The sequence below is a fragment of the Xylocopa sonorina genome, chromosome 7, assembly GCF_050948175.1.
Source record: "Xylocopa sonorina isolate GNS202 chromosome 7, iyXylSono1_principal, whole genome shotgun sequence".
Classification (NCBI taxonomy): Eukaryota; Metazoa; Arthropoda; class Insecta; order Hymenoptera; family Apidae; genus Xylocopa; species Xylocopa sonorina.
Genome location: NC_135199.1, coordinates 2,744,054 through 2,762,196, shown reverse-complemented (window position 1 = coordinate 2,762,196; position 18,143 = coordinate 2,744,054). Strand labels below are relative to the sequence as shown.

The 18,143-nt window shown below is 40.3% G+C and overlaps 1 protein-coding gene across 16 annotated transcripts in view; it reads left to right on the top strand.

Moving 5' to 3' along the window:
• Nucleotides 1–16,104, top strand: part of LOC143425498 (uncharacterized) — a 101,581-nt gene extending 85,477 nt beyond the window's left edge. For 4 of the 16 annotated variants that reach the window (XM_076898350.1, XM_076898348.1, XM_076898349.1 and 1 more), the window contains 15 exons: nucleotides 691–1,804; nucleotides 2,157–2,279; nucleotides 2,503–2,832; nucleotides 2,937–3,284; nucleotides 3,419–3,584; nucleotides 3,870–4,045; nucleotides 4,209–4,541; nucleotides 4,624–4,736; nucleotides 4,814–4,940; nucleotides 5,157–5,442; nucleotides 6,727–7,050; nucleotides 10,371–10,445; nucleotides 10,540–10,719; nucleotides 11,958–12,034; nucleotides 15,654–16,104. In XM_076898350.1, coding sequence (XP_076754465.1) covers nucleotides 691–1,804; nucleotides 2,157–2,279; nucleotides 2,503–2,832; nucleotides 2,937–3,284; nucleotides 3,419–3,584; nucleotides 3,870–4,045; nucleotides 4,209–4,541; nucleotides 4,624–4,736; nucleotides 4,814–4,940; nucleotides 5,157–5,442; nucleotides 6,727–7,050; nucleotides 10,371–10,445; nucleotides 10,540–10,719; nucleotides 11,958–12,034; nucleotides 15,654–15,731 — 3,850 coding nt within the window. In that variant the 3' untranslated portion in view covers nucleotides 15,732–16,104. Of the gene's footprint in view, nucleotides 1–690; nucleotides 1,805–2,156; nucleotides 2,280–2,502; nucleotides 2,833–2,936; nucleotides 3,285–3,418; nucleotides 3,585–3,869; nucleotides 4,046–4,208; nucleotides 4,542–4,623; nucleotides 4,737–4,813; nucleotides 4,941–5,156; nucleotides 5,443–6,726; nucleotides 7,051–7,858; nucleotides 8,014–10,370; nucleotides 10,446–10,517; nucleotides 10,720–11,957; nucleotides 12,035–15,653 lie in introns of those variants that run through there. The other 12 variants (XM_076898362.1, XM_076898352.1, XM_076898353.1 and 9 more) reach the window with 12 other exon arrangements.
• Nucleotides 16,105–18,143: the final 2,039 nt, after the last annotated feature.

Sequence of the window (18,143 nt, the reverse complement as noted above, 5' to 3'; positions counted from 1 at the left end):
CGATTGCATTTCCATTTTGCAAGACGGCGAGACCATTACTGATCGAAAGCACCAATTACGGAGTAACATTTTCCCAAGTATGAGTAATAAGATAGATATAATTGATAACGTGTTTAACGTCCGAATGATGTAACGAGTATTTCTAGTATACTTGCACGCTTCGATGAGAGACATTGTTGAAATTGCTAAGTCGTTTTGCGCTCACCTCGAGAGGTATTCGTGTTATCGCGTGTCTCGTATAACGTTTGAGCCGTAAGTACTCGGCGAAAGTAAGATTTACAATGATCACGACGCACCGTTGCAAGTCTTACTTAAGCTCGTGCAACTTACATCAAGGTTATCAAGTTGGGCTCTCCATTGATACTCAAGGTTTCTCGGTAAACAGTGCGCGAGATACGAATTAGAACATTTTCACGTGGTTGAAAGAACCGTTTTTACGAGCATCCTGTCCACTCGTGGATTCTATCCGTAATCGTTTTCATCTTCTCCGCGTTATTCCGAGCGAGCACTGTTCACCGCGTGCAACGCAAATGTACATTATTATTGTGCGTAACGTATGCGTAGAGAGAAATATAGAGTAATGCTTATATACGATACATGCAATTAGATTTATAGAAGAGAAAAAAAACCAAGTGTATTTTAATGGTAACTGGCAAATACATGTGTTGTTTTGTTTCTTGTCCATGATAGGGACAATGACTTAACGCCTATCGAGGGTGGTCAGCTTTCCAACAACAAAGTGTGCTCTGGACACTCTAGTAACCGTTGTGCGAATAATAGTAATAATAATAATGGTAACAATAACAATAACGTGGGTGGCCCGCTGATGTCCGTGGCGCATCTAAACGGTCAAGTGAGTGGTATCAGTGGTCGGGGGTTGGCGGGCACGTCGTCGCACGCCGGTTCAGCCGCGACATCCTCCTCGTCGTCAACAAACTCGATAGTGTTTAGCGCGGCCGAGTCTTGCAACCCCCTGCCGTCGCTAACTAGCAGTAATCCGTTCAACCACTTTTCGGGGAACATGGACTTGGAATTCGAGCTCTTCCCCAGTTCCACGTGGGACTTGGATAGTAGCAGCGGTTGGGCGGATAGGCCCGAGTCGAGAGCTAGCGGGCCACCAAATTCACGACCACCTTCCCAGCCAGCCCCGACATCTCCGAGTCCCCAGGGAACGTACTCCTCTAATACGGCGGCGGCGCCGCCACACTGCAGTCCCCTACGCGCGTTCAGCCCGACCTCAGGCAACGCAGCGGCTCACACCTTCAGTAATTCGTTTCCGTTCAGTCCGCTTCAGGAATCACAGACGTCCACCTTGACGAACAGCGCCGCTAGTAGTGTTAGCGCCAACGGGGCGGCCGGGTTGACGCCCAAGAGACAGGACGAAGGGAAGCCAGGAGGATGCACGACCAGCACCAGCCAATCCGCCATGGACGGAAGCAACGCGAGGAACATCGCGACCTCCGTTGCTGCCGGCGGTGGTACCGCGGCTGTAGCTGCCGCCGCTCAAACGGTCGCCAACGCGTCCGTCGTCGAAACTCAGAACAGTGTTGTGTCCACGGAGTCCGGTAGACTAAGAGACTTGTTGACCCAGAGGCCTAGTGCTAGTGAGGACAGTCAGAACAATACGATCCCGAATATCGATCCCGAGAACCAGAAGCATAGGATATTAAAGATATTGTTGAACCAACCGGACGAGGACGATTTTCATCCGGAGCATAATAAAGTGCGCACGAGTCCTAGCAGCATGCCGAAACCGAGCATGGATCATTCGAAATCTTCGCTTAGAAATAATATGCTGCTACAGGTAAACTACCCGATCATTGACGTCCTATAGTCCAACTTGGCATCGGACTGGTGCCGCGTCGCTTCACCGACGACCACCGCGTTTCGCATTCTATATATATATATATATATATATATTTTTATTCCGTTTTACTTATTCTACTACTTTTTTTCTTCTTTTTTTTCTTATCTCTTTTGCTCTTGTAGTAACCGTAAACCAGCCAATACGTTTATAACGAGACTACGTGATATTTTGTTCCTTTAGTTAGTATTACACTGTTTTAAATAATATCGGTATCGACTGATCGCGATCCACTTTCTTAACAACATCCGCGATTGGTAATTTTAGCTAACGAAACTTGTCTTCTTTGAAGTTATTGAACGAGAAGAATGACGACGAGGACGAAGTGGGTCGCGTCGGCACCAAGAAGAGGAACGAGCTTCTGCAGCAGCTTCTGAAAGACCAAGACGACGAGAGGAAGGTACAAGAGCAACAGGTAGATTGGCCATAAATTTTGTAGTATACAGATTCGCTTGCAAGAACGTTCCAAGCAAGAATTATTCTATAGTTCCGAGTTATGAAAGCGACCAAATGAATCTTGATCGATTAACCGAGACGCGAATTGATCTTCTCTATACTACAACAATAATGACATTCTAATTATTGTTTCTTTACACGGGACGCTTTTAAGCCCCATTAACGGAGTGCAATTTGAACAGTGCAAGTCACAGACTCGAGAAGAGGACTCCCTATTGCGGAGTCTCGGGTTTCGAAACACGACGCCATCGCCGTCTCAATCTAGCGACAACGTTGGACACGGTGGTTTGACTCAGGTCGGTCAGAAGAGACCGGGCGAGGATGGCGATCTGAACATAGCCGTGAAGCGACCCATGGACGGATCGCACCAAGTTTCCTCTTCCGGCACGTCCACTGCGACCAGCAAACTCTGGGAGAAGAACAAAATGTTGGCCTCGCTGTTGGCCAAACAACCACCTCAGCCAACCACTATCCCACCAATACCTGCATCTGTGATATCGGCAACGCCACAGGTAGTTGAACATTCGATTCATTGTTTTCCTTCGTCCTAACTTCTAAGGATGGGGGAACATATAGGAACACGAACAATCAATTAATGTTCTTTCTATTATATAAGGATAAGCTTCGCATAGGGTTGAAACCGCAACCGCCGCCACAGCCACAGTCGCAACCACAGCCACAGTCGCAACAGCAGCAGCAGCAGCAACAGCAGCAGCAGCAGCAGCAGCAACAGTCGCAACAGCAGCAACAGCAGCAGCAGCAGCCATCGCAGCAGCAACAACAGCAGCAGCAGCAGCATCAACAGCAGCAACAGCAGTCTTGGACAGGTGGCAGTATACAGTCGGTTGGTGGCAACAATACGATTACGACGACCGCTACTTCCGCGCGTACGCCTCTCCAAAGCCAGTCGAGACAACTACCTCGCCAAGCAACCAATACCTACCTCACTCATATGCTAAGTCAGGTAGTTATCTTATTTACTGTAGTGAAGCGATAATTAGAATGTCATTTGACAATTGTCGTCATTTTTATAGCGTAGTCGAAATAAGTGTAGAATTGAATGAATAATTTTGAACGAGACGTATTCTTATTTTACAGCAACAAAGACCCCAAATGGGTCAGATGGATTCGGAATTTACGGGCAGCGGGGAGTATCGTCAAACGAATACCGATCCCGGTAGTTGGGATAACCAGTCATCGGACCCTGACCTCTCCGATATTTTAGATCAAGTTATCGAGTTCGTATCGGACGAAGCTATTACAGGTACAGAATTAGTTATTACTTTCACTGGCAACGCACAAACGGCACTTAATATCGTACACGTATTCGTCTTTCGCTCTTTTGTACTCGTATCGATATACATATGTAACTGTACACTTTCGCTGTCACGGCATATAATAATTACAAACCTTACGATTCTGCTTACTTTAACGATGCTTCGTTCCAAGATACTCGCAAGCGACGAGCTAACACCCACGAGAGGAATATCCGTGTTTTGTATGACAGCGAAAGTAATTACCATTATAGACAATAATTTTTATTCAATAGATTCGTCTGCGATAGCAAATCTCCTAGATGTAATCGAAGCGCCGCAAAACAACGCGTTGAACGAGAAGATGGCAATTAACGCGATACAGAAGTCGTTGATGTTATGCGAGACTGCCGTAAATCCAACGTCTTCCACCATAACAATCCCTGGCACGCCTCCAGCTTACTCCACCGCGGTAAGTCGATACACCCTTTACACGCGTAATTTTATTATAACCTCAATAATCATATAATATACGTTTAAACGTGCCTCGGCTAGATCTCTCGCCATTACTATGCCGCGTACGCTTGTTACGGTCTCTGACGTGTAATTAATATTTATGAACGATATATTTTCAGTTGGGCACTACACCTGCTACGACCAGTCATAGTTACCAGCCACCACCGATGTACCAGCAACAGCCAAGGATGAGGTTTAACACGCAGCCAGGAGTGAGGCAGGCGACTGCTCAGTTCACGCAACAACAACAAATACAGTTGCAGCAGCAGCGGTCAAAATTAATACAGCAACAGCAGCAGCAACAGCAATTGAAACAGAGGCTTTTGCAGCAACAACAACAGCAGCAGCTACTCATTCCTTCCAATGCTACAGCTACGGACCAAATTACCACCGGCATTCACAATATCGATAACCTCCTGAACAATACTGTTGCGCCAAATGTATCGCTGCAGGTGATTATTTTCTAGGATTTTACCGTATCGAAAGTACAAGAAACAATCTGAGTTAGACCAACAATCTTTGCTCTCCTCGTAGCGGTCGAGTGTCCCAGATTCACAAGTATCTCCAGGTTATGGGGGATCCGTCCAAATGCCTTCCGGTCACCGACTTGCTCACTCGTACTCTCATCCTTCAACGTTACCACAACAGTAAGCGAACCATTACGAATACACTCGGAATTAGTCATTGGATGGCGATTATTTAACGAGATCTTGTTCGTTTTTAGCCCCATTGTAAACAATAATTTTAACAGTGGCCAACAAGTGTCTGCCGCAGCGCGACTATCGCCGCATTCACCCGCTGGTATTTTGTCGTTCTCACATCCGCAGCCATTGTCGCCACGAGTGACGCAAGTACGTTTCTAGAGACACTTTTAATCGTGTAACATAGAATTTCATTTTCATTTCCAAGTTTCATTCGCGTGTCTTGTCGGAAAGTTGCGTTTGCATAGTTTCCGTTCTCCTTCGATCTGTGTGTATAGTTTAGCTTTACGTTCGCGCTTTTTACAGTTAAACGACGTGAATGTTCAAGTTTTATTTTACGTTCGTTTTTTTTTTCTTGTGATTAAGGGCAACTATGGTAATACCCCGAGATTATTCAACGTTAACCAGGTGAGATCGCAACAACAACCAACCGCGCAGCAGCAGTTGCAGCAACAGCAGAGATCGATGCCGTCGCCGGGGACGCCAGCGTCCGCGCGGCAATCGCCTTTCCCAGCGGAAACCTTTCCCCCGCCCACGTCCCCTACTGCTAGCCAATTTCCACCTGGTCCTACTCCTGGTGCTCCGAATCCCCCAGCCCAGTATCGGTTGCAACGGACCACGTCTACACCCTCAGCTACGACTCAGTTGCCAGGTAAGTCGATACTTTTCCTATCACTCTTTCTCGCTGTTTGCTATATCAGTAAATTACGAACATTTACATATATATATATGTGTGTGTGCGTATAAATCGAAAATTTTGTATTATATCCGTTGTTAGTGATCGCGCAACGGTGCACCTGTCGCGTACAAGCCGTGCGTCATCGATCGTACGCGTTGCGATAGTTTCTTTTTTTCCTAGGGAAGATTTGTAGGTTTCGTCTTTATTATGCGCACGCCACTTGTGTATCATTATGAACGTTTTCTTTGTTTCGTATCTGGTGCAAAACGGTGGATGCCGAAGAATTCGAAGGCGGTAATCGCGTAGTGATTTCGTACATCGTGTCGGTGTTACTAATACCGTTTAATATCATTCTATAATTACGTGATTTGATCCTACGTATCTGTATAAATAAAAGTATGTAATACGCGCATGGACCGGCAGGTGTGATCGAAATGAATACTTTTTGTCGAAATAGGTAAGTATGCAATCGATTCAAGTATGTGTTTCTCTACTATTTGCAGTATTCAGAAACGAAAAGAGAAAATTTAAACTAGGTAGATGTGTGTATGTTATTTAGTTCTTTTTCACGTCAGTATCTGTCGTCAGTTACATCTCATACTATTTATTTAATACTTTCACGAACTGACCATGTACATATATTATTTTGATATCATTACTATTAGCTTTGCTGCAGATCTAGTAAGAAGTGTGATAAATGTATTATTGTAAAACTAGAATATTAATAGAATTCATATATTTCGTAAGAAAGTAGAATCAACGATCCGTCATCGTTAACCGGAAAACTGTGCGTGGAATCGGAATACAATGCCTGTTTCCGATTCATGATAAATTTAAATGAAATCGTTCGCCATGTATGCAATTATCTTTTAATCTGCAGTTGTACGACGAATCGAAAGTACGAAAAAATTCGAGAAAAGTTCTACGATACGACGAAGCACAGGTCGTGTCATACTAACACAAATAAGGGGTGGTGATCGTAGTCTCTGAAGAGAGATCGCGGCGTTAAATAGAGTCATTTTGCATCGAATCGTTACCACCAGGCATTTGTGTCGGTGTGCCACGATCAAAGCTCCCGATTGTATCTATCGTATACGTCATGAGACCGTAGCTTATTGCCGGGAAAGACGTGTCTGTTCGAAAACGATGGTATGGCTCCTCCTGTCGGGCAGCGTCGGAGATTGGAAGAAGCGTTACGAACGTATTTCGGTATAAGTGGTGCGAGGAACAAGGAGATAGACACGCTTGATGTTGCAGGTGGGGTAGGTTCGCCCCGGCACTACGGCGGAATGAGTAAGGAACAACCTCTTCTTTCACCTAGTCATCCACATTCGGGTTGCAACCCGGCAACACCGACTCACAATCAACACAACGTAACGAATACCCAACAACACTTCTCCAACCAACAACATTCTTCTATGATATACCACACGACCGCCAATACTATCAACACAGCTGACATGCAGAACAATCAGTTCTGTTACGATCGGACGTCTGTTCCACTCTATTCGTCAGGGCCTGGGGATACGCAGGATGCCAGGCCTTTGCCTCCCGGTAATCCTGTCAATCACCAATTGGGTGGTAAGTCATGTGACCACTTAATGTCATGTGACCATCACTTCGTCATCATCACACCCCCCTTCCGTATACGCCCTTCTTTGTATCTAAAGTACCTCGTGTCACGAGATCAGCTACAACGGCATGAGACATTCTGTTCTTTATTTTTTTTTTTTTCTTCCTTTCTTTGGTACATGGAACAGCACATCATTCTTTACCACCATCCATCCCCCCGTCGATGTATCCACCCTGAGCAAAATGTAAATACGATGATCTTTTAGGCTGTAGCCTTCTTTTGGGCTTCTTTCATGCGTTCAGTGTATCCCTACCCGTTGTGTACGCCCTGCAAATTTCCCCCTCTCACGTATCATATGGGAAGTGGTGCTTGTTGCGTGGCTAATCAAACACTCCGGAGTTCCCTGTGACTCGATTCAAATCATTCGAACTCGATTACGTCTCGTTCTCGTGCATTCCATCATTCTCGTCATTATTACCGACTGTATTCATCGAGGATCATCATTTCTGCTTGCTAGATGCAATTCGGACAGTGCTATTACGCCCGTTTCCTTCATGAAATTCGGGTAACCGATTTACCACCATTTTCTATTTTCCGATCGATCAATTATTTTCTGACGTCCCGCTTAATTAATTCAAACTCCTCGTCTCTTACGGATTTATTATACCTGGCAAACCAACGAAGCGGACTATTATTATCGTAATTCCTTTTCTGTAATTATCAACCTCTCGTGTCGAGTCTGCTGAGAGAAATTTACGCAGAGTAACGTGTCCTGTCGAAATAGCGTTAAATGTTGCATGGTGCTTTTGTTTCTAGTTTACGAACCAGCTACCATCGTAACTATACCTGTGGAATGTACTCTTCGCTCACACTGTAACACGAAGTTACGTATCGGAGGACACTGACATATCTTTTCCTGTTTCCTCGGATTCGTTCGAACGATACCTATACGTTACTGGCGAAGGAAATGCTTTCAATGCTTTTCATTATTTGGTCAGAAAGAATCACGTAAACAATTTTCTATGGTTACGATATTTTTCAATTTACTCCGAGAGGTAACGAAACATTAATTATTCGGCTAAGTGACGTATGTATGATCCTTCCAGCGGAATTGAACGAAACAAAGGAACGCCTATCATTAACCGTAAACTAACGTCAACGTTCTCTCATGCTCTCATCAGACTTTCATTTCAAGTTCTTTCATTTTGTGAATAACAATCCATACGTGTTCCTAACGATATCAGACGGATCTTTTGATGCCAACAATTTTGTTAAATGTTTCGTTCGCCATCTCGAATCTGCAGGCTCTGTAAAAACGTCTTACGTTTCTGGGTGAAATCGGTTCATCTGTGTTCCCAAAAATCGTAATGTAACATAGTACAAGTTTCATCCTCATTTACGTGATACACCCCTTCTCACACTAATTCCAGCGATACAAACGTAATGTTCGATTGTGCACTATGTTTCCATCTTTTTTTCTTTTTTTTTTTTAGCGATATAGAGACTATACTTTCCTATGGTGATTGTAGACACCGATGTACTTATATGTAATGATGTAGTAGATAAGTCACGTAGGAAAGACTGTCCTTTGTATCATATCTTTTTAGGTACCTTTCTTGTGATTCGTATGCGTCAAAATCACCGTACTTTTTAAGGTGGACCAGAAACGGAAGTGGGCAAAAATGCGTGTGTATACGACTTTTCATTTATCTAATAAACGATAATCGTAAAAAGAAAAATAATGGCTATATAAGTAATAAAAATGCATAATACAGAAATATTATGCATTAAGTAATGAATTATAATATTAAAATTTCGTTAAGCTAAATATCGTAATAACTTTTATCGAAGTATTGCTTAACAGCTTAAGCTTTTATTTTTTATGTAATAATGGACGAGGAAAATTAACAGCGATGATAAATAAGAAACGAGGAAACGAGATCGGTAATTACTGTTTTAGTGCTAATTCGCCCATTTCCGTTTCAGAATGTACTCGCACTGTTTAGTGACTACCTCCGGCACCTTCCGGACCACGTAAATTAGCGTCACTATCACTTGCACCACATATATGAAGTTTATGTTACAACTAATATCTACGTACACTATTATCTCCATATCATAAGAGATTAATATTTTTTTGTATAACTAAAATTATGATATAACAACGATAACGTGTAAAACCGAACCGCTTGCACTATTTTTGGACGCTAAGTCATAATGTGATTCGTACTTATTCGTATTTAAAACGTGTCATGTACATTCTCTTTTTTCTCATCTCTCTTCTTTTATCGTTAATTTATCGTCAAACGTTTTGCTGTTTATCGATTTGCTCAGTATTTAATCTTAACCAGTCGAGTTTGAGTAGAAGTATTTTTATGCATAGCATATATATATCTTACTCAGAAATTCATTCACCATCATTTTTAATTCTTTATTTTTAATTCGGTATGCTTGTCATTATATCACGCGCACTATTTTGTTTCTTTCCGCTCACATTCTCATTTCAATCGTCGTTCGATTCAATAGTTCTGTCCATGCGTAGGACTCGTTTTTCAGTTGATTGTAGCGTTCGTTATACATTGCGTTACTTTTCAATTGGAGCACGATAACCAACGCGTTGATAATCAATTATTTGTTTCGCTTCGGTTTAGTGAAATTTCTCTTGTCTATCGTTCTGATAAAGTTCAACAAACTTTTGCATTTCACGACACAATGCGGTTTATATAATTTGACAATTTCTGCTCGTCGGTACGATAAAACGATAAAAAAAAGGGTCGCAATGTGTAAGTTGACGATTTCCAGAATAGCTTGTACTTTTTAAATAACGAGACCAAGAAGATATTACTAACAACAACGACGCATTCTCATGTACAGTTCATCGAGCTTTTGTAATTAATCATTGTCACTAAATGCAGTGTTATTAAGCATCGTCGAGCACAGTCCGCATTAAATGTGAGCTTCTGGAGCTCTGTTTCGTATATGTGATTAAAAAGAAAAGAGGGGGAGGAATGAAAGCTTTCGCACAGTGTTCCTCTAGCGAACGAAGCTTCGTCTCTCTTAGTAGCATTTTTATTTATTATTACTTCTCTTTTTTCTTTTAATTTTTTTTCTTTTTTTTTCGTAACTCTCTGTTCTCTCCGCAAAGAATCTCATCGTGCTTGAAAACTCATACTAAGTATCCACGAACGAATGGGCCAGGTATCGATTTGTTACAGGATAAGTCATTCATCGAACCGATGTCAAACGCAATATTGTAAATACCGCATTTTGTAATAAAGCATTCATCCTGTACCACCTTTGACTAACTTTTACGTTATGGCTTGCACAGTAAGACGCGATCTACCAGTAACTGCTCCAAATATTATTACCATTGATTTACGAGCAAAAAGAAAACCGAGAAAAAGTAAATATATGAGGATCGTTGTCCGTTCTGTCTGGCGTATGCTGCGCGCAGGAATATTGTTAAGGACTGTAGAATACGTTTCGTTTTGTCACAGGGAACGCAAGCAGCACCTCGGAGTTTGTGAGGCAAGAGTTGAGAGCGATCGTTGGCGCGCGAACGCAGCAACAGCAACAGCAAAGGGTGCCGAATAACATTCAGAACAATCTCTCCGGTCAAGTATCTCAAGACGATCTCGAAGCACTCGGCCTGACCGTGTTCGAAATATCTCCTGCAGGTACGTACGTTGGAGAACGGAGGCCCGTATTCTCGATTGTCAATCGCTCGTGAAATTATCATCTCTCGTGAGTGCCGATCGAACGGCTTCTGAAAAAGGAACGAAAATGAAATTAGCTTTCCTTGTTCGTCTAATTTCCTTTTCCTTCTCTCGAGCATTCGATCGATCGTTACGTTATAATACGATCAATCCGTTCGCTGGTGGAATTACTCGAATCGTTACACGTTAATCCTCGTTTGATTTCTCGATACTAACATAATCGATGAAACTCAGTCTCACGTCACGCTGCAATGGCGTCCTCGGATTTGTTACTTTGTCGTTTCTGTACGTTGTATATAGCGCGTGTATCATGTTGGAAGCTGTGAAAAAGTATTACAGAGATCCTGCAGATATCCGTATGCAGTCCCACTTAATTTATGTACGTATCGTTAAATTGCGCTGTAACAAATTCTCTAATAGCCGTCCGTTTAATTTACACGTAAGAATATATACTTTTATTATATATATATATATATATCGTAAGAGTTGTACAATCGATCATGCGAGTGCATACATACTCTGGTAACGGTGTCTCAATGTTGATCTCTTAGTGTTTTAAAAAATGTCAGGAAAACGTTTAAATCGAATCAGTTGCTGCAGGGACGAGAAACTTACGATTCAGCAGTAAACACATACGAATAGAACTGCTTGTTTCGTCGAGAATTTCGAGCATAGATTCTCGTTCATACTATTGTCGCTACTATCAGATTTATCACCTCTATAACAATACATGTCTTTTAGAAACGAAACGATTTTTTCGAGGAAAGAAACTCTCGTCAACGACTTTATCGGTTTCAACCGTGGCCATTGTTTTAAAATCGACAACGCGAATCTATCGGCTGCTTGAATCCGCGCGCTACGCGTCACGGAATCGAGAATCGGCTTCCAGAAGGCACAATGGCCGCCCGCGATCTATTCCAAATATCATTCGTTTTTTACCGTTTCTTTTTTGTTTATCTTTTTTTTTCTCCGCGAATCGTCGAAATATCGCCAACCCTCGACAATGGTTCATTCTCATAGCGCGTATCCCTTGTGTACACGTGAACAATATAGCTATGCGTGTGCCTACTAGATATGTGTACAGGATTGAAAGGTGTGCCCGACACACGAGCACGAAATACGTCTGCTTCTTGTAAGAAAACGCATTATTCCTAATGAAAGACTGGTGGTAACGCCTACTGTTACAATGTCCTAACTAGGTGAGGCTGTGGTTAGCGATGGCCCTGCCAAGAGCTGGGCCATTGGGAGTGCCGGAAGTGCCCCCTCGTCCTCCAGGGTAAGACCCTTCCGACAATTACTTTTACGTATACATATTTATATATATTTTTATATATATATACATACATATACACTTATATATTTATTTCTCTCTTTATATTATACATACAATATACATATACATATATATATATATTTTTTTTTTCAATTTATTTTCACATTTGATTTTGTATGCTATGTCTTCCCTTCTTCGCTTGGCTTCAGAACTTATTGTGCACGACATGTTTAATGAGTATTTTCTCTCTCTCTCTCTCTCTCTCTCTCTCTCTCTCTCTCTCTTTCTCTCTCTCTTTCTCTCCATCTTTTTCTCTCTGTCTCTCTACGCACTGAGCGTAAAACTTGTAGGGGGTATTTTAGCGCTCTCTTTTTTTGCATGCGTCACCTTGAACGTTGTTATATTTATTTATCTATTTAATTATTTATTTCATTTTAGTAGACATACGTTCATGAGTATATATGTCTGGATCGTTGACGCTGCGCATTAGCTACGTATTCGTATACACGGAGATATATCTCTTGTACCGTGAGACAGTATTCTGACCCTTCCACTTTAATTTGAACTGATCCTCTCCGATCACACGGGAGAATGCCTCGATAGCCGATACTTTGTTTTTCATTTCTGTTGTGCGCGTATTTACATTTTACATCGGCTACATGTCGAATTTGTACGTTTTACAGACGTGCGTGGACGTACAAAAAGGGCGACTAGTTCGCGTTTTGTAACTTTAGTTCTTCCTACCACCCCATTTTTTTTTCGTTCGTAAGACGACTAGAGAAGGATCATTGGTGTTTCGTACTTCTTTGTAAATCTTTTTCTTGGTTACCTCCTCTCCAATATTATTTAGGATCAAACAAAATTCCAATCAAAGAAATGGATAAGAGAAAATACGTTCGTTGCACAGGAGAAGTTATTTTTGACGATTCAACGATTCATTTACATTGTTCGGGTACCGAAATTCGAAGTGTACTTTTGCGGCAGAGTCAATTAACCAATCGTTCGCGTTTTCTTTTCTTTTTCGTATCAAGAAAATACGATCAGTGATTCGAGCTGATTTTTCTGTAATTAGTGAATTACATTTTATAATTACAGAAATTCTTGGTTGGTACGCGTTTTAATCTCAAGTTTTACACTCAGTGACGATTTACGAGGCTCAAAACGCAACTTTCGCCTCCTTACCCTGTCAGATCAACTAATGTTATTGCTGGAAGTTAAGAGAACTAGTCGCGCGATAATGTTGGAAGTTTTGCAATTAAACGTGTTAATGTTTCATACGATTTAGCGCCATGCCATTTTTACGCATAAAACTAATGTTTACTATCTTAGACTGTATTAACTGCCAGTAACCACGCAAAGATTTCTTGTTACTCGCGCATTAGACTAATGCAAAGCCAGGCAATGCAAACTTCTGAAGATTTTTCTTACTTTCGTTAGTCGCAGATATTCATGCAAATCTCCGCGATGAACAAGAAGTTGTTGATTAAAGAATTTCTACAAAAAGAATTTCAGGTCCTTATCTTCTTTTTACAAGTGACCAAGTTATTTGTCAAATAATATTTGATATACTTGAAGACATGTAAATATTGAAATACTTTTGGATAACACCTGTTCTTTCAACTACATAGTTTGGAAAGGTACTTTTAAGAGAGCCGTAACGAAAGTATTTTTCCGAACGAAATAGAAAACGTTCACCTACTTATCGCGGCTAATATTTCTTCGCAACGCAATCGTATTTTATCTTGTCGCAAAAAGGGGAACACCTGGTTCTCCGCTCGTAGACGTATCCGATCGTGAATAATGATCGGCCCGGAGACATTTTGTTTCCTCTTTATTCTACAGGGTGATGGTGCCGTAAAGCTTCAGCTCATTCAAAGTAATCAATTAATCACACTGCCATTGTTGTATCGTGTAACGTACATTTTAGTATTGTAATGCTTTTTCACAGTGAGCCAAATAGACAACATCTAAGCGCGTAGTTCTTTATTACTATTTTTCTCTCGTATGCTGACTGCTCTCTCGTTGCATGAGGCAGCTCTACTGTCACGTTTAAAATGCTCATCGGCGAACCAGAGGCGAGTCAAAGAGGCCGCAGCAGCCTCCGAAGGCCGTTTCAATTCTATTCGAACAATAGACGAACGTTTATTTTATTAATTCGTTTCACTGTTTGTTCGTAACACGAAAACTTTTGTTCGATTGATTAGTATTGAGATTTTCACGCGAATTGCGAATTAACGCGTTCAACGCAACGTGCAATAGTTAATGCAGATTTTTATGATGCTGTCGCATGGCTAATCGCAAAGTATCGTGGATATTTATTTCTGTTTTGTTCGTTAAAGCGTAACCGGTCTGATCATGTTGTTATTATCTTAAATACTTTTGGAAAAAAAAGAGAGAGTTTTTAATTTATTTTTTGTCTTTTATGTGGAAGTAGAGTAACAGAATTTTTACGCTTCCCATTTAATTGCGATAGACTATTTTACACGTGATTCATTGCGAATTGAACGCGTCAACACTTTTTAACAATTGGCAATTAATTTAAGCATTAACTTGACCGTTTTTTCGTACTAGTAATTAATGAATTGGAAGAATTCGTGTAAAGTGTCATCTGTATTTTTATTTATATACTAGTTGAAGGATTACGCCTACGTGAACGAACCTGGCAATCTTTCGACACTTTGTTCTACTTTCAACGTAGTTACCTTAACGTTGCGCAAAATAACTGCTTTTTATAGAAAATGATAGAAAAAAAAAAATAGAAACACGAGCGCCATTTCTTCCTTTATCCGTGATCTATTTTCTGTATCGACAGTGTTAATTCACGGACGATCAAAGTGAATCTTTCTCTCTCCTTTTTCTTTTTTTTTTCGTTTTTTACGAGCGTTACTAGATTAGCAGCCTTTGGTGTGCATTGGAACATTGGATGTGTAGCGAACATATGTGGCTTCAGTACAGTTTTCTTTTTGAGTTTTGACTTTGCGTTTGCCTCCGCTGGAGCATTCTACCAGAATGGCGTTAATCGACTCGATGTTGAGAACCCGTCGAGATTTTTTTTTCGTTTATCTTTTTTTTGTGCTTTTTAGAGAAATTTTGCGAGCCGGCGCGAGTACTCGAAAAATTCGGGATACGATGCGATTGGTTTATAGGGTTGAGAGTGATATATATATGCGAAAAATGTTTCTAATTTTCTAAATAATATAAATATGTTCACGGTGCTTTCGAGTGCTCGCAGGCATTGAATACAAACGCATTAATTTTGACCAGTAGTGTATCTCGATTCTCGGGTTTTTATAAGTAGTCAGAATGTTGGTGCTTTTCGACAGATTATTTGTCTTGTACTGTTCCTTGTATAATTAACGTTACGTTAATTTACAAAATAATTTCTAATAAATAGTATCTGATAATTGAACAATGTTTAAGAAGAAATCTAAAGATTTATCCGTGTTCAAAGTGGTAATTCTCGTGAAATTTCGCTTGCTTTCTGTCCAATATCTCCTACATTCTGAGTCAAAAAGTCATTAAAGGAAGAAAGAATTCTGGTTGTCTGTATCTGGAAATCTGTTATCGCAAGAACTTTTCCAACCAGGCAATGCGAAATAATCAACCGGAATTCGTTTTCCAGACTTCTATGGAGGAAGTGGCTCGAGGTGATCCAAAGGTGAACCAATCGTCGCTGTTACGGGAACTGTTGTCGGAGTGACTGCCGGTCAACGCTTTGAACAGTAAAGGGATCTATGTAATATACGTTTGAACGTAAACTCAGAGATAGGAAGAAGGAGAAAAAAGATACCGGAGGAAGGGATGCGTGAATGGAGAACGGAAACGGAAGGAAGATAAAGTGGAGTGGACATCGATTGGACACACGTACACGAACACAGACAGACGGACAGATATATGTATACACAGACACTGGCACATACATACACACACACACATACACGCGCCCATACACCTTATACGTAATGGATACTAATTGTATTATATGTAAACGTCTGCGACACACGAAGTCAGTATTCAGATACGTATCACCAAATACAATTTTGAAAAGAAAAAAAAGAAAAAAAAAAGAAAAAGATGAAGCTAAACCGTTGCGCCGTGCTCTCCGTTGCCTTCTTCCCCCGTTGGAACGATTCGAACTCGCGAAAAGTCCGCAAGTGCGTCGACGTGAATCTCGCTCGAAACTCGATGGACCAAAAGTTTCTGTTTTCTCGTTTGGCTGTGGTCGAAGACAATTTTTGTCCCCCCCCCCCCCCCCCCCCCCCCAGACCCCCCGACGATTGCATTTCCTCGACCTCGTTAATATTGCGACAAGCGTCTCAGTTTCTACGAGGTATAATTGAGGTGGCGCGAAGCGGTGCCGGCGAACGATCGAGGACATCGATCGTGGATCGAAATTCGTAGATCGTACGCGGGAGAGTGAAGGGCCGATCGTTTTCGTGCGGTACGGTAGAGAGTTTACGGATGGTCGAAAAGATTGGGGTAGTTGCGGGGAGCACGTGGCAAGAATAGTGCGATGTTCTTATTTTATATATATACATATATATAAAAGGAAAGAAAGAAAACAGAAGGAATGGAAAGCCTTTTCCCGAGGCATCCCAGCTTCGGACGATATTCGAGTATAAATATATAAATATAAGTATATATATATATATATATATATATATATATATATATATATATATATATATATAAATTAAAATATATATATATACATATATGTATGAATGAAAAATATATATAATACCGACACGATGGACTGACGGCTGCGTGACACACCCCGTTAGTTCACGGTTAGGTACGCGTCGCCGTCAGTGTTGTATTTGGTATCACTGAAAGAAACTACGTAGGTACCTCAAAGGTATACTTTACTATACCACTGGCTGTTGAACATAGAACTATTTATAGGTTTAATTATTGTACACAAGAGGAATGATGAAGTGTAAGAGGACGATGAAGGAGACGAAGATGAAGAAGAAAAAAAAAAGAAAGAAAGCAAATAGAGCACTATTTCATGTATTCTCTCTTAATTTAATCGATCCTTTTTGACTATTACATTTATGAATAATATATTTGTGATTGTAAGAATCTGCAACCAAAATGTGACAAAGAATACTTGTTATTGTTAATATGATTATAACTATTATTATTATAATAATTATTATTATTTTATTTTATTTTTTATTATATTATTATTATTATTATTATTATTATTATTATTATTATTGACATCATCATTATCACTATTACCAATATTCTTGTTGCAATTACTATATTATATTATAATAATATTAAGGATTATTATTAATAATATTATTTTATTATTATTATTATTATTATTATTATTATTATTATTATTGTAATAATAATAATTATTATTATATCGATATTGATATTATTGAACACTTGAAATATGCATATTTCTATTCAATAGTAAGAGTACCTTTATATACATATATATATTGTATAAATGCATATGTATATATGTATATCTATAGGGATTTATATAGCGCGTTATGTACAATTAATTCAGACAATTACTTGTATGTAACCGATATATAAATTTACGTATATTTATATATGTATACGTGTGAAGAAGATGAAGAAAGATGAAAGAAAAAGAAAAAAAAATGGAGATCAATCCTTCTATTTTGCATAGCTCGGTAATTCTCTTTTGGGTCTTTAGAGATGCACATTTAAATTACTTCTCGAACGACATCCGTTGTTGCATTCGATCGTAATCGAAATGGGAAAAAAACTGAAAAGAAGATAATAGATGACGGAGGAAAATGTAGTAAGAAGTGGAACATACGTCTAATTCACGTTTCATTGTATATGTATATACACACGCCGCGCGACACAAAGGAATCGGTGTGTATATATGTATATATCATACATGCATATGAAAGAAATCTCACGCAAGTGTCTTATTTTTCCAGGATGTTCACCGATTATTAGACAAAAAAAAAAGAAAGATTAGAAAAGAGAGTAAAAAGAGTAAGAAGAAATAAAAAGAGATGAAAGACGAGAGAAATGTAAAAAATCGACGAAAGAAGTTGGAAGAAATTGCCACGAGGTAGACACTCGCGAATTCGTAGCATCTCCCCCGTTTTCG